Source organism: Rhinolophus ferrumequinum, chromosome 8 (genome assembly GCF_004115265.2).
Source record: "Rhinolophus ferrumequinum isolate MPI-CBG mRhiFer1 chromosome 8, mRhiFer1_v1.p, whole genome shotgun sequence".
Classification (NCBI taxonomy): domain Eukaryota; kingdom Metazoa; phylum Chordata; class Mammalia; order Chiroptera; family Rhinolophidae; genus Rhinolophus; species Rhinolophus ferrumequinum.
Window position 1 is genome coordinate 44237848 of NC_046291.1, and position 25049 is coordinate 44262896.

The following is a 25049-nucleotide window of genomic DNA, read 5'->3' on the forward strand; positions in this document are numbered from 1 at the left end:
ATACTTCTTCTGCCCTGGTGAAGTACAGAAAAGGGGATCCAGACAGAAGGAGTTTTATGGGAAAAAGAAAGAAGACACAGGTATTTTGACTTCTTACGTCTGAGCTGAAATCCAGGGTAGGAGAAGCATGCATGTTTAGTTGAAAGTAAAAGCTTAAGCAGATGATTTTTTCCAGCGACTTAGTGAGTTAGCTACAACAGAATAAAAATGGTGGTATGGTGTGGCCCATCCCAAGCCTTGTTCAGTTCCTGTGTGAGATGGCGGGCTCAGGAAATCCTGCTTGCCAAGTGGGGAATTCAGAAGTCAGCTGAGATGGGGCCAGTATATCTGTCATGAGCCTGCCGTGCCCATGGCAGGGGGTTAGGGGATCCTATACAGAAGCCAAAGGGTTAAGAGCATTGGCGGAGATTTAGATGACGGATGTGACTGAGACTTAGAGGGTCCTGCAGCACCAGTGAAGGCTGAACCTGGGCTCAATCAAAAGGGGATGATCACCGTTCCCAAACTGAGCCAGCTGGACACACCAGGCACAAGTCTCAGCAGAAGATGTCTGCAGGGAGTCAGCGACCTGATAGACGAGGGACATTGTTTCAGAGACCCCCCCCAAAAAAAAACAAAGGAGAGAAGGTTTGGGTTTGAGGCCACCCCTTTCCGGCCACTACAGAGTCTTAGAAGCCCACCTCCCTATAAACTCAGATGCCTCCTTGAAGAAAAACAGTGGGTTAGAGAAAATATGAAAGACTGAACATTTACCAGCTATGTCTGAGTTTTTAGAAAAAGAATATACAAGAAGATGATGGAATAGTGTAGGTGGGGGAATTCTTTCCTTCTACCCTTCCAGGATCTTTGGCTGGTCTAATAATAACATAAGACAGATTAACAGGAGAAAAAACTAATTTCATACATACAGGGGCCATATAAGAATATGAGGCCCACAAACAGGCCATTGAGGCTTATAATGGTGAAAATGCTGAAGATTGTAAATGACTTACCTTGAAAGGATACATCAGATGTAAGTTATCTTTGAAGTGATGCCACTCTCACCCACTTATACACAATAGTTTTTCTCCAAGTGATAAAGGGACAGAGTTATGATTAGTCAGCCCATCAGAAATAGTTCACACCCTGCCATTTATCTCATGGAAGAGTTGATTAAGTGGCGATTCATATTACTGATGGAATTTTTATAGCTATGTCAAATAAAAATTGTGGCAGTGCCTGCATTTAACTTTGTTTGTTTTATCAAGATTTAAGAACCTTTTGGGAGAGTATCACATGCACATTTCATCTTTTATGTGTAATATGTCAAAAAAAAAAAAGAAAGATTGAGAACTGCTGAACTAGACTTTAAGTGTAGGGGATATTCGAATCATACAATGGGCTAGTCCTAACTTTGGTGAAAGGTGGGGAGGCAAGCGTGAAAGAATCACGTTTTCAAAAAAATTAAAATTATATGTACATAATGATAAAACCTAAAATGCCATCAGATCCTTTCTTGTTTTCTTCCCATTTCTCCACTTAATTTAAAAGTCACTTAAATATATAACTTGTGACATTGTATTTAATTATTTATGTTAGAAAAAAAAGAACATATACTTTATCTCAGACTTATTTTTGACTAGACTTATGTGGTGAAGTGATAACTTGTAGATACATTCATTCTCCAGTTCCTGGGCTGGCATGATATTACATGATTTTTCTACAATTGCATGCTTTTGGGCACTTCTATATTGCAAACAGAGCCAGAGAACAGACTATTGCAATGGAAAAAACAAAACAAAAACAAAACAAGAAAAAGTAAAGCTTACCTGTTTTCCAAGGTGCTAAACACAAAAATACCATGACACATTTAGTATCCACTTGGTTGGCAAAGTCATGTGGGTTGATCCATGATTTTGGTCACACAAAATGAGTTAGTTATGATGGATACGTTGGTGTGTTTCAGCTGATCATTTTAACAAATTAATTTTAAAAATATTTATTGAGCATGTATTATGCAGTCTCTACCAGTGCTGAGTGGGAAAATGTCTGTGGGGTGTGGTGTGGTGTGGTGTGGGGGGTGTGTGTGTGTGAGAGAGAGAGAGAGAGAGAGAGAGAGAGAGAGAGAGGACACAAAAGCAGGAGTGGGGGGTGAAAATGTTAGGCCAAGTCATACTGAAAGAGAATTGATCATAACTGGAAAAATATAAACACCATTTCTGACCCTTACCCCCAGGATAAAGCTATTTATAATAAATTATTTTATAGGAGAGAGTTGGCCTGATTTTTAATACCTAAATGTTAGTGTTTTACACAGTAGAGTTGTATTAATTTAAGGAATATAGTTTTGTAATTTAAGGAACAATAGTCAGGCTCGTCCATTTTATTGAATACTAATGTAAAGTTGAATAAGTTAATATGACAAACTTTTCTTGCCTATATTAAATTTAAATGCTCTTTCAGAAAAAGCTAATGAAAACATCTAAGAAATACAGATTTTTTGCTTTATGTGAAATGAATATTTAACTTGCTGGTATTTTCTCATAGCTCTTTAAGGTTCTAAGATTAGATTTAAATCCAGTGCTTGATGTAAATGGGAATCTAAACGCTCTACCTTAAAAACTGAAGAGCATTGTAAAATGACATCAAATGTCAACTGTAATTGAAAAATAAAAACAATTTAAAAGTGTAAGAAAAAGGAAAGACAAAAAAAAGAGCAAAAAACCCATAATCTAATGCAATCAAAGATGTCATGGATTTCCTGTAATTAATGTAACAATTTTCAGATTCTGTGTTGGTAATAAAGCCATCAAGCCTCAAGGTGGATTGTATACTTTCTTGTCATTTGAGCTGTATCTGGCCTAGATGTTCGTTAGTATTTGTGTTGAGTTCCTTCTGTCATGATAATGAAGAAATCATCTCACTTTTCTAATTTAAAAGTACACAAAAATGAAAGTTAATTTTTAAAAGTTGATGGGCTTATTATTCTCCTGAGTAGTCCCTCGGGGATATTTATGTTAAATTAATAGTAATATAAATAAACCTTGAGTACAGAAATTGAATGCCATCCATAAATGCAGAAATCCTTCCAGAAGACCCGAGCAAATGTCAGTAGTTATGTACCTTCCTATACAAAATAAGCCAAAGCATATGGTTATAATAAAGCATCTACCCCAAAGGTCTGCATATTTGTTTGCATGTTAGATGGTCTCCAGATTTAATATCAGTATCATACACATGTCAGTCTATGACTGGATGCTTATTTATGGTGAAAGGAACATTGATTTAAACATCATTGTATAAATATATAATATCTACATAAAGATACATAAAATTATCTTCCTCATTTCTAATTTCCTCATTTTTTTATAACTTTCTTTAATAAATGTGTTCTTTTTGGAATATCAGGTATCATAGCTTTTATGCTAGTCCCTTTGCAAGAAGCAGACTAATCATATTTAGAAATAGCACCATAGTACCACAAAAGCTGGAGAGGAACTTAGAATTCAATTAATATTATAACTTCGTTTTACAAGCAAGGAAACTGGGGCTCAGAGAGGTCAAGAAATTTTCCCACAATGGCCCAGCATGTTCGTGATAGAACTAAAACTAGAACCCATTTATTTTATTATTAGTTCAATGATCTCTCAGACTAATTCCATTAGAAGAAAATGAAAAAAAAAAGTGTGAATTAGAGCTGCTCAATATAATCAGTGATTTCTTTGTAATTTTCTTCTCTTTTGTTTTTCTTCCTGGAGGAAAATAAAACATCGTTGCTGCTCCAGTGGAAGTATTTGGAGAGTGCTAAGAACTATAGACTGTGACCATAGAGATCACGACACGTGATTTTTATTGTAATGGATGATCAACTAAAGGCATGTGTATTTCTTAGGTTCCCTCCCTTTTTATTACATGTATATTTTTAAAACATTATAATCATGCTTAGAGATGGTTTATTTTATTACATACCAAACCTCTGGCCTGGAATCTCATGACGGTATTGATTGAGTAGGAATTTTGTTAGTGATTCAAATACAGGAATGTCTCCAAAATAAGTCATATTAAAATATGACAATTCGCCTTTTCTATAACTAGAACAAGAGATCCTGCAGTGTGAGTCCAAGTCTTCCAAATAAAACAATTTTTAATGTCATTTATTTTCAGCTATTCACAACTTCTCTCTTATATCTACTTTTCTTTCTATTTTTGTAATTTCAAATTTGATCATATAATATAAAAACTCAGGTTCCCAGGGAATTTGGGGGACTTTAAAAAAAAGTGTGTGAGTGTGTGTGTGTTTGTGTGTGTGTGTATGTGTGTATGTGTGTATGTCTGTTTCCATATCTTTTTTTTGCAGTGTCCCCTCTTAGTTGGAAAGCCACATTTGGGAAGTGACATCTGAGTACAGTGTCACTGATAGAATTGAGCAATTTTTGTTTTTTTAACTTTTGTGGCTCTGGTCAGCGTCACATGGGCTTCTATCAGTTGAAATGGCATCTTTGACTTCAGCCAAGTGTAGGCTATTAGGTTATGAATGCCAAAAATGATGAGTCCTGTCCATACTTCATTCTTGTGTGAGGAAAAGCAAGATTGTAAAATAATTATAATCTCTTGAAGCGGAGCCAGTCACACAGCCTGAGCCCTTCTTTCTTCATTAATTTGTGTACAGTTCTTATTTTAACAGAATAAACTTTCAGAGGGTACTCACATGGGACTGCTGAACCAGCTGTACAACTTTTATTTTGAAGAAAAAAAGTTGAGCTTCAGAACAGGCTGTTTTAAAGACAGGGAGGGACTTAGCTTTTCCGAGCTTGACCAGCATGTGGAAGGAGTGCTCTCATGGCTGCAATAACTTAGGGAGCCCCTACCTGAGTGCCACTGGGGCAGGAAATTTTCTGTTTGTTTTGTTCTGTTTCCGAGGGTCCGGTGCACTTCTCTTGCCCATGTCAACGTGACTCTTGGTAGTTTTTGCACACCCTGCTCTGTGGGGGAGTGCCCCAACGTGCCTGTCTTATGTGGCCTCTATGGACTCACTGCTCAGCTGGCAGAGAGCAGGGAAGTTTTCTCCCAGCACCCAAAAAGAGAAAGAGGAAACTACTTTTTTCTTTTGGGCTCCTTGCAGCACAATAGATCAGGATAAGCTTCCACATTCCCTCCCTGGATTTCTGGAGTGGTTTCCAGGAAGAAGTTAAATCTTCACCTTTAAATGGATGACCATGTCACAATCAGGAAGAAACATCTCCAAAGACCCATCTTTAGGTAAGTAATGTTACATCCCAGATGGCTCCAGGGCTATCAGGAAAAATAATTTTTCTCCTTCATCCTTAACTTGGGAATTCTGGCACTGAGTTACAGCAAAGCAATAAAGAATGTGCCTAAAGTTTAACTTCATGCATACCGAAGGAGTTATTTTATTTTCTGAAACTCTATGCACAAGCTCTTTATCAACTCCTCAAAATATATTTTAGAGACATATTAGCTATTCAAGCATGTGAATGACATAGCATAGGAAAAACTTTTGAAACATAAGGCAATCCCTTGCTATTTCCAATAACTGCTCAGCCCTCTAAATGGGGAATTTTGTGTTTGGTTCTTTCAACTGATTGCACTCAAAGATGGTGTTTTAGTGCTGCAAATACTGCACCGTTTTGCAGTAATGTGTGGGGATACAAATGTGAACTTGATAGCTACTGTACTAGAGTGTACATTGTACAGCTAGTTCAGGAGTATTTGTACAGCCGTTAAGGAAACAATAGGGCAGTCGGAGAAATTTTGCACTGTGGTGGAATCTATGGCTAGGAAAGAGGTTGATACAGTATAATGGATTAAGCTAAGGTTTTGTTTTGTGAGGAGGGACAGCAATTTCTTCACTGACTCTTTAACTCTTGATTCTTTACCTATTATGTACTTTAGAATTCCGAATTGGGAAGTAGGAATTTTAAAGTAGCTAGAAAATGAACATAAACAATTTCTGCCTCTTAAAACAGAAGATTAAACAAAGAAGTTAATTATATACCAGTTTTGTGCTTCCCCCAAATAATATCCTAAACATATCAGAGATACTACATGTTAACAATACTAAATGTTAAAGTCAAGTTGCAGTCACGGTCTTTGATCTGGAATAAACTACAGGATAATAGAAATTTACAGATGGAATTCCTAGCATCCTGTTGTTGCTATATAATGAATAAGAGTGCACCTCAAGGACTATAATTATTTAAAATGTGGCCATTTTTATGTGTTGATGAAGCATTATTACAGTATTATTAATAGCAGCAATATACTTTAGTAGTGCTTAAAACAAAATTCTAGCTCCAATCTGCAACCTTTTCTTGAAGGTTTGAGAAATAATATTTAAATGTACACATGTGGATTTAATATCATAATATGTGTCTACTTAAATATACGTTTATAAATTTTATGCATTGATGGCAGTAAATACTGAAAATCTAAAATGATCCCTAGAATATGTATCCATCTGCCATATTTCCTGAAAAGTTGTCCCAGTCCTAGGCTATTAATTTCTACTTCCTCCCAAGTACATGTGTGAGTTCAAAAAGACATGACAGTTGCACAGATGTTTCCAAAGTCCACTGCACTGAGGCACCACCCATGGAGAGCACCTGTAGAAGTTGAGGAACGCAAGTTTGTCTTGGACAAAGTCAGACCCTCTTAGGGAACATCTTGAGTGTATTCCCCTAGTGGAGAGCTGTTATGATGAGGCAGGTTGTCCTTCACCACTGGTGTAGGCCAAATCCTTATTAGCTCCCCATGAATTCTGTGCTTACTGTAGGTGCCACTCACAGGGAATTGCAACTCAACGGTGCTGCTGTTTTTTCTGTTTTGCTTTGTTTTTAATATATAAAGAACAGATCCTTTGTGGAAGCTGAGGTTCTTTGCCCAGATATTTAGAAAACAATTTGGTAAATTCAAAAGATTGCTTCATTATCCTGGTGACCTAGAAGAGAAAACATAGCTACCAAAGAGGGCATGCTTTTACCCAGGCCATTGTTTTGAGCAAGTGTAGAACTGGTTCCTGACTGCAAACTGGTTAAGGCCAGATGTGGGCTCAGGATTGATTGGTCAACTTGCGTGTTGACAGCTGGCTTTGCTTTGATCTGGATATGATTGTGATGAGGACAAAGAGAGATGGAGAATTTCCTAAAGGATTTTAATGACCAGGCCATTCCTCAGAGAATGTTTTGGGCTGTTCTTTAGTAAAATACAGTGTGGGCTTTCTTTTCTGATAGCTAGTTGTTCTCTGGGGCAAGTTGGGAAGTGATTTAAGCTTGTTGGCATCTTTGGCCCTTATCCCAGGCCCCACTTCATTTTCTTTCTCACTCTCCTCTTCCAGATCCCTTGTCCCCTTGGACTGTCCCTGGACTGTCCAGCGTCTCACACCGAGACATCTTTCTCAGGACTGCCTTTCTGGTGAGAGAAGGAAAGGTACCAGGCCTTTCCTTCTCAGTATGTACGTGCTTGTACCCCATTTCCTAGGGACTTTGCACACTGGTTCTTAATCCACTTGTTAAGCAAATTTGTACTAGAATGTTTTATAGGTGCTAGTTACAAGTTTAACAGAAATTTTGTGATAATAATATCTTGGTTGTTTATAAATAATTCATTTAAATTTCAATCATTAAGAGAGATAAGTCTAGGCATTTTTCTTTTGAAAAATCTGACATATTTCTATATACAGGCAAATTTCTCTTGCAGTTGAACCCACAGCTGTAATTCAATTCACCTGGCCTTCACTGATTGACTATAAGTGTCCAGAATCTGGGCTACAGAAGTGGGGAGATCAGACATGATAATGAAAAACAAACCATATTTGCCCTCACATGATATTTCACCTGGTATATACCTGGATAACTGTGGCACAGTCAGATGATGGGTGCCAAAAAGGAGGTAACAACATCCTGGGAAATTGTAATGGAAGAGACATTTCAGTGATGATTAATTCTGACACATAAGTGAATTGAGAGAGTTAAGAACAAGATTTTTAAAAATTTAATTTGAGACTAAACATCAGTTTTTCATTAGCATAATTTCCCAAACTTTCAGACACTGAAAGTCATTCATCAAGTGTTAAAAATTAGTTGAGAGGTTTTAGACTAGATGGTGCACGTTGAAATTCTGTATCTAGGTAAGATACTGGGAAGACGAGAAGGAATCTTAACGTGTTTTTTAGACGTTTGCCTCTAAGAATGTTGGCATCTCCTATAATGGTGATTCCCGAATCATTTCACCACTTAGGTTACCAAATCTGTGTTTTAAAAGTTTTTTGTAGAAATTTTAGGTTTGTATTTTCCCACCAGGTCTGTGAGTCAAGGAACAAAGGCAAGCTTCCTTTATAGTCAAGTCAGGAGTTTTTATGATCTCTTTCATGCATCTCGTGTGGAACTTTGGGATCAATAGGGCCATTCAGCCCTGAGCATATGGAATAGTGCATCTCAAATACACTTCGTGGTTCTGCCTGCAGACGTTCTTGCAGCTCAGAATTGTATAGAGAAAAAATGATTCTCCTTTTATTGAAGAGAAACAGTTTAGGTTTTATAATTTTTCAGGAAGAGAACCACTATCACAAAATGTATATTAATGTATTTTCCATCAATAACTCTGTGTTTCCTCCTCAACACTTAGAAAATAAAATTATATAGATCCTTAAAACCCATGATGTTAGAGGCTGGATATTAGAGGCTTCCCATGGACACATTCCTTTAGACTTTGAAAAACCCCTTTTTCTGTATTACCACAGAGTTTTATTTCTGGTAATCATAATTTATCTCTTTATATTAATAGGTTCAACAATTTGCAGCACAAGTCAAATGAAGTACTTTATGTAATTTCTGTAAAACAGTTGCTGAAGACACTTTCCATTATCGCATGCTCATGTTGCTTAGTGAACTTTCTAACGTCCCATGGGAAACTTCAACGTTACACTTTGATACCAAAAATAATCTGTTTTTCCTAGTAAAATTGCATTGGTAGAAATACCTCTTACCTGAATTTCAGTGCCGTGAAAAGCTTAAGTCTGGGTTTTTATAATTATCTCCTCCTACTTGAGTTGATATTTTATTTTTATCAAATTCTATTATATATGCATCATTTTCCATTTCTTCAAATTCTTTCTAGAAGTCGGTAGGAAAAAGTGAATTTAAAAAATAAATTGAAACTTCCCTTACGTGTTAAGCCTTATTTAGTGTTCTTTGGAACCAACAGCCTTTTGAACCTCTCCTGGGTTCAAAAGTGGCTAAGTTATTTTTGTGGTGACTTTCCATTAGAAATAGCACTGAAAAGCCATAAATGAAATCATGCAAATACTCGTAGTTCTTCATCAGCCTTAGACTTGCAGACTGGTCTATGGCATCCGGGATCCGAGACATTACAGTGCAAGTCAAATGGCTGCCAGGGCCCAAGACTAATGAAAATCCTGTGGAGACCTTCACTGCATTTAGAATGTGCTCTTTCTTCTCCTTATGCCTTTGCAAAAGTTTTATTTTTACAAGTATCTGTTAGCAGAGGAATTCTGAGTGTGTTTTTGGCAGGCATAGTCTCTTCACATAGAGATGCAGAAAGCAGTAGGATGGAATATGAAAGCCTAGGAAAAAGAAAGGCAGATCCTAATTTTGTTTGTGGGCCTCATAGGGATGATCAGTAACCTATCGCTGTTTATGAATTCGGGTTTTGAGATTGGGAATCTCTGCTTTATAGAGGAATGTCATAAAATATCGGTGACATATTTAAAATCATACACCTTTTGGAGTGTAATCATTTTTATTTATTCCTGCGATGAAGCTCAGTATGTTAACATCAGTGTCAAAGCTAAACCAGAAGTTTCTCATATGCAAGGGCTACACTGCATTTCTGATTTTTATACATTAATAAGGTGGTACACCTGACTGACTTTGCCAACTTATATTAGGTTGGTGCAAAGTAATTGAAATTATTTTTGCACCAACCTAATAGTAATTTTCTAGGCAAGGTGTCCAGATAGTATTTGGTTATTCAGATGTTTCAGACATTTTTTCAGTATTTGGGCAACAATAAAAAATGTAGACAAGTAATATAAAATGTAAAGCCACTTCAAAATTTAAAGAATTATAATACATTATTGGACATTGATATTTTTGTCTTATAAATATTTAAGTATTTATGATATTCCTTTACTTAAGCCTCTTTTTAACACCTTTCTCTCTCCAAAAATGTATACTTTAGGCAGAAATGTATTTCATACAGAGTCCTCCGAGGGAAAAGTAATTATATAGGAAAAATTAAGTATGAGCTGATAAAGAATATAATAAATATTTTTTCTTTTTTATGCAGTGAATTACTCAGGACAAAGGTCTATAAAAATCAAATCTGAACTCTAATACCATTCTGTAATTATGAAAATATTTTACTAGTTTTGGGCTCTAAGACAAGTGTGATTGTGAATTCATTTATTAAAAAGAGAGAGAGAAAAGAAAATGAATTTACCTGAAATGGTTACATAGTTACATACTGGACATTTAGTTTCAGGTTTTCTTTAAAGAAAATATAAATGATGATTTTTATGTAAGTGACAATTGATTAAAAAAACCAATTATATTTAAGTTATCCCTCATTGCTATGAAAGTGAAAAATACATCTGGAAAATAAATACAGTGAAAGGAATTTAGAGTTTATGACATTGTCAGACACAATGCTAATTAGAAGAAATATGTATTTTATAACAAACATGTTTATTAAAGTTTAATCTTTTTGTTATCTGGCTCAGGATGTTATTTCTGTTGGTCAAAGGTCATTCATTATCTGGCTTATAAGGCAAGGGACAATCACAAATTGATCTTTAAAAAACATTACAAAGATCAAATCAAAACAACAAACACATGTGAATGTAAAGCATATGGTAATGTTTAACGTGATAGTAATTATCAGAAATTACTGTGACTTTTCTTTTGAGTTGTGGTAAAAGCAGCTCTAATTTTTAAGTGTTTCTCACAGATAAACTTTAATTTGATATACATTTTAAAGTCAGGCAGTAAATAATTTACTCCTGATGGTATTATTTCACCCATAGTCAACACAAATTTAAATTATTTCCAAAAAACTTATCATCAACAGCAGTAGCAGCAGCGGCAGCAATAGGTATTAATATTAAAAACTAAGAGCTGCCCTTCATCAAAATCTTAGCGTATTTTTAGTCAGGTTCTGTGCATATAATCTTCAGAGTAACTCCGTGAGGAAGTAGTAAATCCAAATTTATAATTTTGGGTATGGAACCAGGAACGGGGAATGGATTAAAACATGGGAAAGTGTCTCTAACTCAGTAGCTACTCAAATTTTGTTTTGTAAGCTAGGGAAACTTAGTGATATTTGCATTGATCTTGGACATTGACTGGTATGATTTAGAAATGGCTTTTCAAAGATTTGTAATGTTCAAAGTGAAGAAAGTCAAGATTATGCAGGTAAGATGATCTAGTGGATGGTTTAATGGTTTTGTACCATCTGGAAATTTTTATATTTGGAATAATCAGCCTGTTACATATACTGTTTAGGTGAAAAGCAATGAAAATTAATATTAATAAGACTAAAGATGACCTTTATGTTTGTGGAGATGGAATAAGGTTAAAGAAGTCTGTAGTATTTATAAACCCAGTCTCTTCAGTTCTGTGACTGGATATGACATAATTTTGATAGTTCTCATGGGAAAGCTTTAGTTTATTTATGTATTTGATTAAGGCCACTTGGAAATGAGCGCTAATTGAGAAAAACCCAACATTTCCTGAATTGGAGCTGCTGGAAGTGCATGGGGCAAGTCAGTGCATTTGAAGGAACAGATGATAAAGCTTCCAGATTTGTTATCTTCATAACATCTTAAGCCTGCTCCATTAAAGCCATATTTTTTGTTATGGAGAAGCATTAATTCGGAGTCAAGTTGGTGTCCATTTTTAGTGTTTTGGTGACTCCAGCATTCAGGAACTTAGAATGTTACTTTTAGAAGAATTGTTTATCGAGTGAAAATAAGTATATTAATATTAATTATATATTTATTCACCAATTATTTATAGGCATTGAAAGTCATGGGCTTTTTAATGAAAATCATCGCTTTAGCTTTAAAAACATTGATATTTAATGACATTTTTAAGGATCAAAGAGTTTGTAACAAATTGAAGACTACTGACAATGAAATGCAGTAGAGCTGTATCTTTAATATACAATGTGACAATTTTTGAGTCCTAATTGAGGAAAGAAAGGAAAATCCCATTAAGTCAAGTCACTTTTAAATTATTAAATTAAAATTTGGATGAAAGTAGGGGCATGTGACAATCTGGGGCCATCTATTTGTTAGATATCTCCTCTAATGAAGATTCCAAATGCTTATAGCTATTCCAGTGGTGATGTCTTTGTGAAGCAACATAAAATAGAAAAAAGAGACTCTTGCTAATTTCTATGCCCACTAATTAAGCATTTGCTACTTAGTCCAGCTACAACCAGTTGTTTCTCACTCTGAGATCCCATTTTATCTGCTTCTCTTTTACTGTACAAGTTACTTCATTCTATTGAGGAAGAGGGACAACTCCTACAAAACTGTAAGATTCCTGAGGCTAAAATAAATATAGAATTCATGTTTGTATTTTCCATAAGTTTTGGTAGAATGAGTGTTATAAGTATGTATTTGTGTATTCTTCAAACTTAAATACTTAAAAGAACCAGGTCAGTATTGTAAATGTGTGAGATATTGGAAGTGTTGGGAACTATCCTTGATGGAGAAAAAAAGAACATTTAGTTTCACATTTTTAAAAATACTGAGAGACTAAACAAAATCTAGCTGCAGACTGCTAGCTGGTGATCCTTGAAGTGAATGAATGATAGCATGAATAGTTTGCTTACTTAGGTCCACATAGTGGTCACTCTCCATTTTCAGGGTGCATGATGTCCATTAAATCTTGACTGAAAATTCTGGCAGCTCCATCCAAGAGGATTACTAGAGGAATGGGTACTTGGTTTTTATTTGTAATACTAGTTAAAGAATAAGAAAACCAATATACTCTACAACATATTTATACTGTTCATCTGTGCATAATTTTATAGCAGTAAAAGAATAGATGAAGAAATACATAATTGTTGAATGAATATAATGCACTAATGTTAGCTTCAAACTGAATTATTCCAGAATCAGGAAATTCAATGTCTGTAGCCCATCCCACCTTTGAACAACTGGTGATTGTTAGAAAGTACTTTCTTAAGTGGAAATCTGTCTTCCGATCAATATATTTTTCTCTTTTAGTGGAACTGGAAGAGAAGAATCCAAGCTCTCTCACAAAACAGCCTTTCAAACACTCAAGATAATTGTATCATCCATTGTTGTTTATAAATCTCCCTAAAACATATTGGCTTAAAACAACATGAGTCTACAGATCAGCTGAGTGATTCTGTATCTGTGCCAAACCTGATTCATCTCAATGGGCTTTCTCATGCATCTGTGGCGAGATTGTGGGTTTGCTGAGTGCTGGCTGGTCTAGGAAGACCTTGGTTACACGACTCGGGTTTCTTCCCTGATATGTGTCTCTCATATCTCTCTAGCCTGATCATGTTCTCACAGTAATAGCAGGAATCGCTGAGAGGAAGCAGAATCTCACTTTTTCAAGGCTCTGATTGAGTCTGAATGAGTCAAGATGCCACTGTCTCCCATGGTTACAAAATAGTCAAGGTGATGTAAAGTACAGCGTAGGGAATATAGTCAATAATATTGTACATAATAACTATGTATGAAGCCAGGTGGGTACTTGACTTATCGGGAGGATCACTTTGTAAGTTATATAAATGCCTAACCACTATTCCATACACCTGAAACTAATATAATTTGAATGTCAACTATTATTGAAAAATATTAAAATGAAAAAAGAAAAAAAAATCAAAAAGTCAGATGGCCAAGTTCAGGGTCAGTGTGGGAGGGCATTACTGACAGGAAGCATATACAATTGGGTTCATACTCTCTGAAAGCTCTTAGGCTTTTTCTCATTCTTCTTTACTTTAGTTCATCCCTAATTCATTCAGTCATTAAAGAGACAGCACATAGTTTGAATGTTCATGTCATGTTGTTAAAGCTATCTGAGTGACAAGTAAGGATAGGAACAAAAAAATATATTAACAGAATAGTGAAGCTCAGTTGCCCTTCATGTGGCTGGTGGGTCAAATGTGGCTCACCTGACTCCAGGCTTACAGCATGCCTGAGATTCCTGGTTACAAAAGTTTTAAAAAGTTAATAGTTAAAAAAGTTTTACCTAATTGTCTAAAACATAAGCTATTGCACCCATAATGATTTCTCACATTTTCCTAGTTCCTTTTGAAGAATTGATGTTTACCAAGTGTCATGCTAATAGACTTGAGAAAACTAATTATTTTAACTGAATATAATTAATTATATAATTTAGGGCAATTCAATTCCAATTCTTTTAAAACTGTGACATGGAAAGGAGGCCTGGTAAATAGTAAAATAAAATAATGCTTCCTTTCGCATCAAAATCATATTTGAGTCTCCTCCATGTGTATTCTCTTTACGATTATCTTTCAAAAATTATTCATTTTTAACATGATAGGTTTATGATAGATAGTGTTTTCTGTTATTGAACCCTCCCAAATACCACTATAACGAGTAAATGTTTTCATAAAAGCCACAACTACATAATTTCTCTTTTAAATCAGTGATTCACAAAATGACTCTGTTTGCTATTGACATTAGAATTGCAGCTTACAAAACAAAAACAAAACAAGCTTCTGAAGACTTAACCTCAGATATTCTGCTTTAGTAGGTCTGGGAGTGAAAAGGTTTGATGTATTTCTGCATACTCCCCAGTTTATACTGAGTCATAGCTAGATTTGGGAGCCACTTCCCTTCGTAATGTAATTTACATACAATAGGAATGGAAGAAAGGAGTAATTTGGGAAACATTTTAATAAGATTAGCATAATCATTAGAAATATAAGCCAATTTTTTTTTTCATTCAAAAATGTTTATGTGTACAGGGGACCTATGAATATGAAGCAGGTTAAGTTTCTCTTCTAAAAAATTTTAAACGCCTTTTTTTAGGATGTAGATTTATGAAGTATAGCGACAAACTGCCATGAACCCTTAAGCAATGATTGTCAGTATTAGCTGTGTCTTGCAATCACTGGGGAATTTTTAAAAATTTCAATGCAGGGATTGTATTTCAGACCTATTATATAAAAATCACTGGGCGAGACTCAGAAGTCAGTGTTTTTAAAAAATTCTCTAGATGTTTCTAATTGTACAGCCAAGTTTGAGAGTTATTGCCGTAAAGAACAGCTTATGTGAAGTACAGTGACAAATGGGCGAAACAGTTGAGGGTGAACATTGACGGGTATGTAGGATTTTGATAGGCATGTGGAAGAAGAAGGAAAGGACATTAGGAGATGGTAAAGCATGAGCAAAAGCTTGGGAATACAGAAGTGCATGACGTGTTTGGGAGACTCTGGGGAATAGCGAGAATTCTTGATTGGCCCACACAGAGCTGAACTTCTGCATGTGGAGGAATATGTGGCTGAAAGGTTGGTTAGGGCTACTGAGTCAAGGGCCACACTGCATTTATTTGGTGAATATGTGCTGTCACCCATCTGGTCTGTTTTTAAAACGGGCAAATCTGATAAACCAAACTCCTGAGCTCAGTGTTTCCAAAATACTGTTTATTTCATCATGGTACATCATTCCCCTGAGATACTCCGAACAAAAGCATTAAATAAGTTTGAGAAACACTGCCTGTCATACTCACTCTCCTCTTAGAGATTAGGGCATATTATAATTTTTATAGCTAAAACTTCAGTTTGTTTACTCCAATATTTCCCCATACATATTCTACATCTACATAATGCTTATCAGTATCTCCAGAAATTAGTGTTCTAAGGTGTACACATTTTTGTTCCTCTACATTTTCCCAAAATATGTCTCCTTTAGTTTTCTGAAATTCACTTTGCTTCAGTTAGCCTTTTTTCTTTCTTTTCTTGTTCATCTGGAAGATAGTCTGACCCCATGAAATTTCTCCATAGTTGACATTTTTCATCTACTCTTAGAGAAGCTTGGCAAACAAAGTTGCTTAGTAGAGAGAATTGCTAATGTTCTATTACATAACTGTAATGGTGTGAGTTTAAAAAAAGAAAAAAGACATATTTTGAAAGACAGAAACGATAGCAGTGTCACATTATTGAAACAGCTGAGGTAAATTAAGAAATAACAGATGGGAGTTGTCTGTGGATTATCACACCCAGGTACCACTGTACACACAAGTTTGGCAGCATTTTACCCGGGTCATGTGCATTTTTCCTCATTTCTTCCTGAACATATATTTTTTTAAAGCATTGCCCTTAAATTCAGACTTATAATGGGAAGCAGACCGTTCAAAATCTGCAAGTAATACCATTTTGAATAATGATGGTTTATGCTTGTGTAGAATCCCATATCTAGGGTTTTGAAAAAAAATTACTTCTATTATACTATTATATTTGTTTACACAATATTATTATGAAGTAGAAAGGAAACTGTATAGATTCCCATTTCATAGGTGAAGAAATGAAAACTCAAGGGGTCAAAGTAAGTCACAGGAAGAAACGTTGACGAGTACTTACATTAAGAACAAATGGATTAAGTGTGGCTTGCCATTACAGATTGCATCTTCATAACAGCTAATGTTTGGAGACCTTGACAACTGTGCCAGACCTGGCATGGTATCCTTCCTTGAGGTACAGACCATTCTGAATAGCCAACGAAGTGATTTGACTCACCTTAACAATATTTTTTAGCTACTCAGAATTATGTAATAGTCATGATATCCATGCAAAATTTTCTCTTCTAGGGGTGGGACAAGGGAAAAAAATGAGCAAAGGTAAATTATCATGTGTTTTCTGGATCATATGACTCACTGTAATGACTCCATACATTTGACCTGTCACATACATGATGTATTGACTAGGAATTTTAGGATATAAAATATTGTCTCCTGGAGGAAGGAAAAGAAAGATAAAGTTCAGGCAGTTGCTTTGAATGTATTTCTAAACAGCAAATATTTGTTGTTACCATCCTTGTAGAAGGACGTTGTTTCTAGGTTGTGCAAGACTAGAACTAGATTTCATTATGATTTCATTAATAGAAATGATTAAAATATAATTTGACAGTAGCCAATCCATTAATCTTTTATTAAGCTTTGCTTTCTGTAAATTTCCTAATACTCAGAATGTTTGAAATTTACTGTTTTGATGATGTTTCATTCTAATGTACTCCAGACTATTCTTAAGTGCCATAAAACCCATGTTACATTTTTTAAAAACATTTTACTTTATTGTGATTTTTTCCCCCTGAAATAACATGCTAAGAATCTATTTTTAGAGGCAAAATAAATCCCACGTTTTATTTGGCAAACAATATAATGACCTTACAAGGTTATCGTGTCTCTCTTAAGAATCAAATATTTATAAAATCTTTAGTAATGGATATATAATTTTTGTGGTACAGGGTGGTAAAGACACAATTGGTTTAAAATACATTCCATTTCTAGAGTAGATCCATTACTTCTTGATACTTGCTTATTTACAAAATGAAAAACACTTCTAACTACATCTGAGGAGCTAAACAGCTGTGCCAAATGCCCATTGATCTGAACTTGATATAAACATTCTTATTAATGCTGTATACCAACCGTCAGACAAACTCAATCTGGAAGTTGAGCTGAAATTGAAAATTTGGATCCGTGTGTGTAGTCTGGATGATATGTTCTGCTTTATCCTTCTTCCTACCTACCAACAACACATTGTTTCCCTTTCTCTCTATTAGCCCAGTTGGCAGTTTAGCCTCACTCATCCATTTAATGGAGGCGATGTCAACCTTGCATTGGTGAAGGACACTCGCTTGCATCTAGTTTTTAATTTGCATCTCTTATAGATGTCTAGAGAGAAATATGATTGTCACTCCCTCTCACTTTAGGTTCTTTTTTTTTTTTTATCTCTCCTGCCAGACACTAAAATATCTAGCATTTCCTATGTGAGAACAATTTATTATATACTCAGAAAACTAATGGTTACGTCAATTAGTGTGCTATCCTGAGGAGTTCTACCTACAACTATAATGTTCTTCCTATAATGTTTATAGTTGTAGGTAGAACTCCTCAGGCTAACACACTGATTGACATAACCATTAAGATACTTAAGGCCACATCAGGTTTCTGATTTTAATTTTGAGCCGACAATGGCCTTAGGACTTCCAGGTGGAATATTGATTCTAGATTTTCCTTAAAAATTGGGATGCCAAGGAAAGTGTTTGGGATTCTATATTTAAGACTTGTCCCAGACTAGAATACTTAGATATTATCTCTATAACTTATTGAGTAACTTGAAGAGGCTGATTCTAAAATAATTTTTCCTTTATTTTTCTGCTCTATCAAGTCACAATTCAATCTTTCTTCTTTCCAGTTTTCAATAAAGTGCAGATTATCTGCCGCTTCCATAACCTCTCATTAACTTCTCCCGTCCCTTGCATAAACACCTCTAGTCATAACCTAACTATCTTCTCTGTTAGGTGACTCCTACATTTACTTTTGCAAATATCAATTTTATCATGAATGACAATTTACATTTATTTCTATCTTTTAGACATGCTCACCTGGATGACCCTCTAATACCTAATACTCAACTATCGCAAAGAGATTTATTATAATACATACTTACTCAGTAAAAGTAAATTCAGGCGCATGTGTGCATGTTTCTAAACTTAGTCCCTTGCAACACTAGTGTCCCATAATATTTAATAGTGACACATACGCATACACATACACACACACATACCCTGCCATGGTTTCCCAGAACCTTATGTTTATGTTAAATGTAAATATTTTAGAGCAAGATAATGATATAAATTGACAGTGGAACCCTCTTTGTGTTGAATATCTATAAACATCAAAGTCTCCAGTAAACTGTTGTTTAAGAAATATTTCTTAGATGAACAACCCAGCCTAGCTGCTTTGACCCGCTTTGTTGATGGTTTATTGAGACAGCATGCAATGTTTCCCTGTACTTCTACCCCGCTTGTCATTTAGACTTAAAATTTGTTATTTTTGATGCCTCTCTACTTGTCTTTCATAACAAAATAAATATCAAGTCCTTTTAGTTGTATCCTTAGAAAATTGCTTATTTACCTCCTCTTTGTGCCTTTTCACTTCAAACCTTTTTCTCTCTCATGTAAAATTTTATGACATTTTTCTAATTGATCTTCTAATCTCCAAGCCCCCCTCCCTCAGTTTCTTGTTTCTAGAGTTATCGGATTAGTGTTTAGCACTTTGTCATGTTTATGTCACTCCCTTCTTCCGTAATTTGCAATAAACCTGCATTTTTAACCAAGTGAAGTCTGGACTCTTTTGGCATCCCAAATACTTTATACCTACTCTCCATTTATGTTATCTCCTGTTTCCTTTCACAAATCCTATGCTATAGTAACTCTGGGTGACTCATTGTTCCCTAGGACCTGCCTTATGCTGGTCTTCCTGAGCCTGTGTCCACTCTGTTTTCTTTGCATCAACGCTTCCCTTCATCTTCTCTCTGAACTTACTCTCTGTCCTTGTCCATGCATCAAGTTCTAATTTAAATGCTACTGTCTTCGTGAAGCATTCCCTGATTCTACCACCAAAAATAAGCTTCTCTTCTCTTGGGCTTTAATAGTATAATAGTAACACTTTTTTTTTTCTAGCTCTGTATTTCTGAGCATATTTGACAGTTGTTGGTATGATTATTTGCTGTTTAGTACATATTCTATCTTCCCTTTTTATGAATGTATTGATGGCTGAGGCTTTGTTTATGTTTATAGAATTACAGAACAACCATGATGGAAAAACCTTGTATCTAGTGCAACTCTCCTTTTTTTATAGATGAGTACATGAAAATCTTTAAGACATTAAATGTTTTGACCAAATTCTCAAAGTTAGTTAATGGCAGAATCAGGACGAGAACACATGTCTTAACTCTCAATCCCATGCTCTTTCTAGCCTGATTTCTTTGCATTTCTTACATTTTTAGCCTATGGTTACAATACCTATTGAGAATCCACCGTGTACCAGGGATCTTACCTATATCATATCTAACTGTAAGAGTAATACTGGAATATGGGCATTAGTATCCCCATATTACAGATAAACTGAAGTTCAGTGAGTTTAAATAACTTGCCTAGGTAGAAGAGTTTGGAATTAAAGCCAGGTCTACTTGATTCCAGAGCCTATGCTCAGGGTAAAAGATTGAATGAATAAAGGGGGCTATTTAAGGTGGGAGTTTGGAGGAGTTATCTTGGGAACTTGAATTGGATTGCCACCTAAGGACCACGTCTCAGACTTTAAAATGACTATATTTAGTTGTCAGACAATGCAAATTGAAACCACAATGCAATGCAATTGTGTGTTTTCTGGAATGACTAAATGCAAAAACCAAAATCTACACAGGGCTAGCGAGGGTTTAGAGCGCGGTTTCACAGCCTCGACACTATGGACATTTTGGACCAAATAATTCTTTGTTGCAAGGACGTGTCTTGTGCAGTGTAGGATGTTGAGCAGCATCCCTGGTTTCTGCCCGGGGATGGTAGTAACATCTCCCCAGTTGTGATAACCCAATACGTTTGCAGGCACTGACAAATATTCCTTGGGTTATAAAATTATGCCCAGTCGAGAATATACTGATTTAGAGGAAACAAAGCCCTCATACATGGTTGGTGGGACTGAAAATAAACACACAGTAACAATTTTGGAAAACCGTTTGCAGAAACTACTAAAACCCAACATATACGTGCCCAGAAATTGCACTCCTAGGTGTATACCCAAGAAAAGTGCAGACATACCATATACTCATCAAAGACCTGTATAAGATGTTCTTAGAAGCACTATTGATAATAACCTAAAACAAGCAAACAAAAACACATCAAAAACCCATCAACAGTTGAAGGGATAAATAAATTGTATGGAATACTACAAAGCGATGAGAAAGAACAAACCACAAATACATGCAACAATATGAGCAAATATCACAAAGACAATATTGGATGAAAGTAGCTAGGCACAAAAGAGTACATGCTGTATGATTCCATTTATTTAAGGCTCAGGAACAGGAAAAACTAATATAGGTATTGAAAGTCATGAAAGTGGTTACCTTTGGAATCCTGTGAAGGGTGCGTGAGGGGGTTTCTGGGTGTTGGCAGCATTTTTTTTTTTTATCTGGTTTCTGGTCGTGTGAATGTATTTAAATTGCAAAAATTCATCAAGCTAACATGTGTGATTTGTATAATTTTCACTGTGAGTATTATACTTTGATCAAAGGTTAGGGGAAAAAGCTAGAGGAGCTTCTGTTTGGGGGAAGATACTCAAACATTCCATATTAATTGACTGCAGATGAAACTTCAGGGAAAACTGGATGGTGGTGCTAGAGCAACTTTGAAAGGGATATGCTTGGTAAATCGCTTTAGTGTGGTTTGGGTAACCATGAAAGGAATGAACAATAGCTCTCTTGTGTGCCCTGTCAATGGAAACCTATCAGAGAAATAATAAATGTAGAAGACAATTAGAAGTTGCTGTCTGTACATTTATTTTTTAAATGCTTCATGTTTATCCACATATCCTGCAAGTTTTATTATTCAGCATTGTTAATGAAAGTGATTATACTATCCTCCTGGAATAGAGTTTGAGAAATGGAGCCCAGTTCTATGATTCTATTACACAGCCATGTATTAATTGCCCTGTAATTCTTACATGTTCATTAGAGAGATGATGCTCTCACATTAATATCTAGGTGGCTAATCATTACTGTCATAGTTAGGAGCAATTCATATCAAGATACAGCTTTCTTTAAAATAAACTATAATCTATGTTTATCCATAGTTTCAAACTGTGGGTGCATTTTCAAATGGTGGATTAGTTGAATGTTCATTATAAAATTTTGAATTTTTTCACAGATTTATTCTTAGAAAGTATACATTTGGAAACCATTCATTAGGCAATATTTTGGAGCTAGAAGAAAGCAGAAAAACGCAGTTGTTATTTTGAACTCTGCAAGGAGAATTATTATTCTTTTGATTGTGATTTGGCTATTTAATGATCTAATTTAAAAATCTCTATTATGAAGGAAGAAGCATCATTTAATTTATTTTAGTATTTTCACTGATAGACCATATAACGTGTAATTTTAATGATTCTGACTACTGCAGTTAAATGAGATAAGAAGACCGGAGGTTCATCGATGTACATATTTTGACTTTCTTTATACCTACTGGTACACCAGTGATCCCCCCATTAATTCTGTTGTCATGAATGGAAGGGTAAGAGAGGATGCATCCACAAACCTGTCAGGAAATGAGAACATTGTTATTTCCTAGCATCTTTTATCTTCCATTCAAAGCATTTGTTATACATTTAGGTTTATGATTTGCTTAGTGTCTGTCTCTTCCACTGTAATGTACACTGGAGACCAAAACAGAGACTCCAGGGACCCCTCCCTGGAGGTGGGACAGGCAGCTGAAGGCAAGCACTGGAAGGGCTCAGGTTCTGCCCTGGGGGATCCTGGGAATTTGGTGAGGCCCAGGGTTTGGCTTCTGTCCCTGGTATGACTGCCCAAGTCTGCAGCATGCGAGCTCAGGATCCTTTCTCTCAGAGCTAGGACCTGTCGGAGGTCTCCACCCCCCCAATCCCCTCCTCCCCCCCGACCCTCCACTTCTGGATGGCACTGCCTGAGCCCAGCACCTCAGCCACCTTGGGCACCTTGGGATCATAGTTCATGCTGGCCACAGCCATCACCTCGTAGACTTTGTTATAAAAAGCCACAAATGTCAGCTCCTCCAATGCCCTGGATGATGACCTGGTGGAACCCTTCTCCGTACCCTGTGGACCAGGCTGGTCAGTGTTGTCCACATAAACCCCGCACAGTGGATGGGGCTTCACCAGGTCCAAGCCCAGTGCCCTCCTAACTCTGCCCTGGACCCGCCACCCTGGAATGCATGTTCTGTGCCCAGAAATGTGGGATTTGAGTTTGCACACGTTGTGTCTCCAATGCCAGCACAGTGTCCCCTACATAATAGGTGATAGATAGGTTATTTGTCAAATGAATGAAAAACATCATTGATACTGGTTATCTAATTAAGTTTGAACCCAATGCTTGAGATTAATCACTGATGCCATTACTTTATTCAAGTGGAAATTTCTAGCAGATTATTCACAATCTGGGAGTGGAGGTGTAATCAGATTTAGAAGATCCTTGAAGAAAGGTGCTAGTTGAAGAAGGTGGGGGGATTAGATTTCAAGAAAGAAAGGTTAGGAAGACAAGGAAAGAGGGCTAAATAAAGAAACAAAAGAAGTGGACAGCATTTGGAGGAGAGAGGAGAGTTAGAGAAGAATGAAGTCAACAGAGACTTGCAGAGCAGCAACTGACCAGTCATGAAGATGGAGCAAAAGGGCTTCCTCTGGAGGCAGATCTGTGTCTCTGCTTAGCTTCTCGTTAGTGAGACAAATTGCTTCACCGTTCTGAGCTTCAGTTTTCTTCCTGTAAGGGGAATTCATTGATCTCTAGTGGATTTTGTAGCTCCTGAATTTTGTGAACTCTTTCTGTGAGAATGAGCAAAGGCCATAGAGTTGATGATCTTTGTTGATAACATTTAAGTCAGACATTTAGAAGAACAGAAGAAAGCAGGAGGCTGTGTAGTAATAAAAAGAGAAGAGTGAATGTAGATCACTTATGTAAACAATTTTAAAGAAACTAAGTTGGTAGCATGAAAGATATCGCATGCTAATTTTAAACGTATTTTAAGAAAAATGTATAACTTCTCTGTTTAGTCCACCCCTATCACAGGGAATTAGTGCCTGAAATATTTAGGGGTCTGCCGCAGATGATAGGTCCAGGGCCAAGGCAAACTGATAATCATCATAGTTGCATTAACTGAGCACCTAGTATGTGAAAATGCCTTTTCATTTTTTTTTTTTATGTAACGTATGCCATGAATATTTGTCTGAGTTGAGAAATTAAAAGTCAAGCTCAGAGGGGTTAGCTAACTTGTTTAAGATCGCATAGCTAGTAAGTAGCACAGCCACCAGGAATCAAGCTCACATCTACCAAACTATAAAATCCTTGTGAAGTTCAAGTACATTTTATTGTCTCAAATAGCTGGGAGTAATAGTGTGGAGCTATAAAAGGTGAGGGGAGAATTTGGGTAGCCTGTTTTCATATTGACAGGTACTTTCAAAAATAATCATTTTTACATGAATTAATTGAGTAAATTTCACTGGCTCAGTTGTAGAAATGCCAAATGTGGGGTGGTGGGAACAGTTCTCCCCAGGCACAGGCACTGCGGGCTGACGTTTGCTGTAGAGAATTTAAAAGCAATAAGAACCAGCTAATAGTCAGTCTGCTTTTTATTATCATCATGTGCCAGCAATTCTAAACAATATTAGTGATAAAATACTCCTCAAGAGTCCCATGTTGGTTTAATTCCTAAATAATTGCTGTGGTACTGTTGAGTTTTAACTGTCTACATGTCTATATACATTATATATGTATATACACATACACATCTATATCCTGTATATATAACATTTATGGTATGTGTATGTGTGTATACACATATTATATATACATATGTATATTACTTATTCTTTAATAAACATTGTGTTCTACAGAGGAGCTACTTGGGGGAGAATTTTAAGTTATTCAGTAGTATCCTAGCACATGCAGACTCAGTTACATACAATTGTTTCAAGAGTAAGCAGTCAGCCAAGTTCTGTTTTGATGTTCACTGTGCTACCATTATTTCAAATATACTGTTGGAGAAAGCAAAAACTGTACTCAAACCAGACACAAATGATTCTGAACAATTATAAACTTTAGAAAAGTTTACCAAGTATAATACAAATGTATGCTGACTTTTCTGGTGAAGATATTTTAGTGGCATTTATTCAACGGCAGAGGCATTTGAAAAACGGTAGAATCAATTCTGAAGAAATAAACACATGAACAATGCATTTTATTGTGAAGTGGGATTTTATAAATCTCTGTTAAACTTATCT

At 35.9% G+C, this 25049-nt stretch overlaps 1 protein-coding gene across 6 annotated transcripts in view; it reads left to right on the top strand.

Moving 5' to 3' along the window:
- Positions 1–25049, top strand: part of PDE1A (phosphodiesterase 1A) — a 316130-nt gene that overhangs the window by 75582 nt on the left and 215499 nt on the right. The window contains exon 1 of one of the 6 annotated variants that reach the window (XM_033112657.1): positions 4769–5238. The exons of the other annotated variants lie outside the window; for them this stretch is intronic. Coding sequence (XP_032968548.1) covers positions 5186–5238 — 53 coding nt within the window. The 5' untranslated portion in view covers positions 4769–5185. Of the gene's footprint in view, positions 1–4768; positions 5239–25049 lie in introns of those variants that run through there. 6 annotated transcript variants of the gene reach the window in all.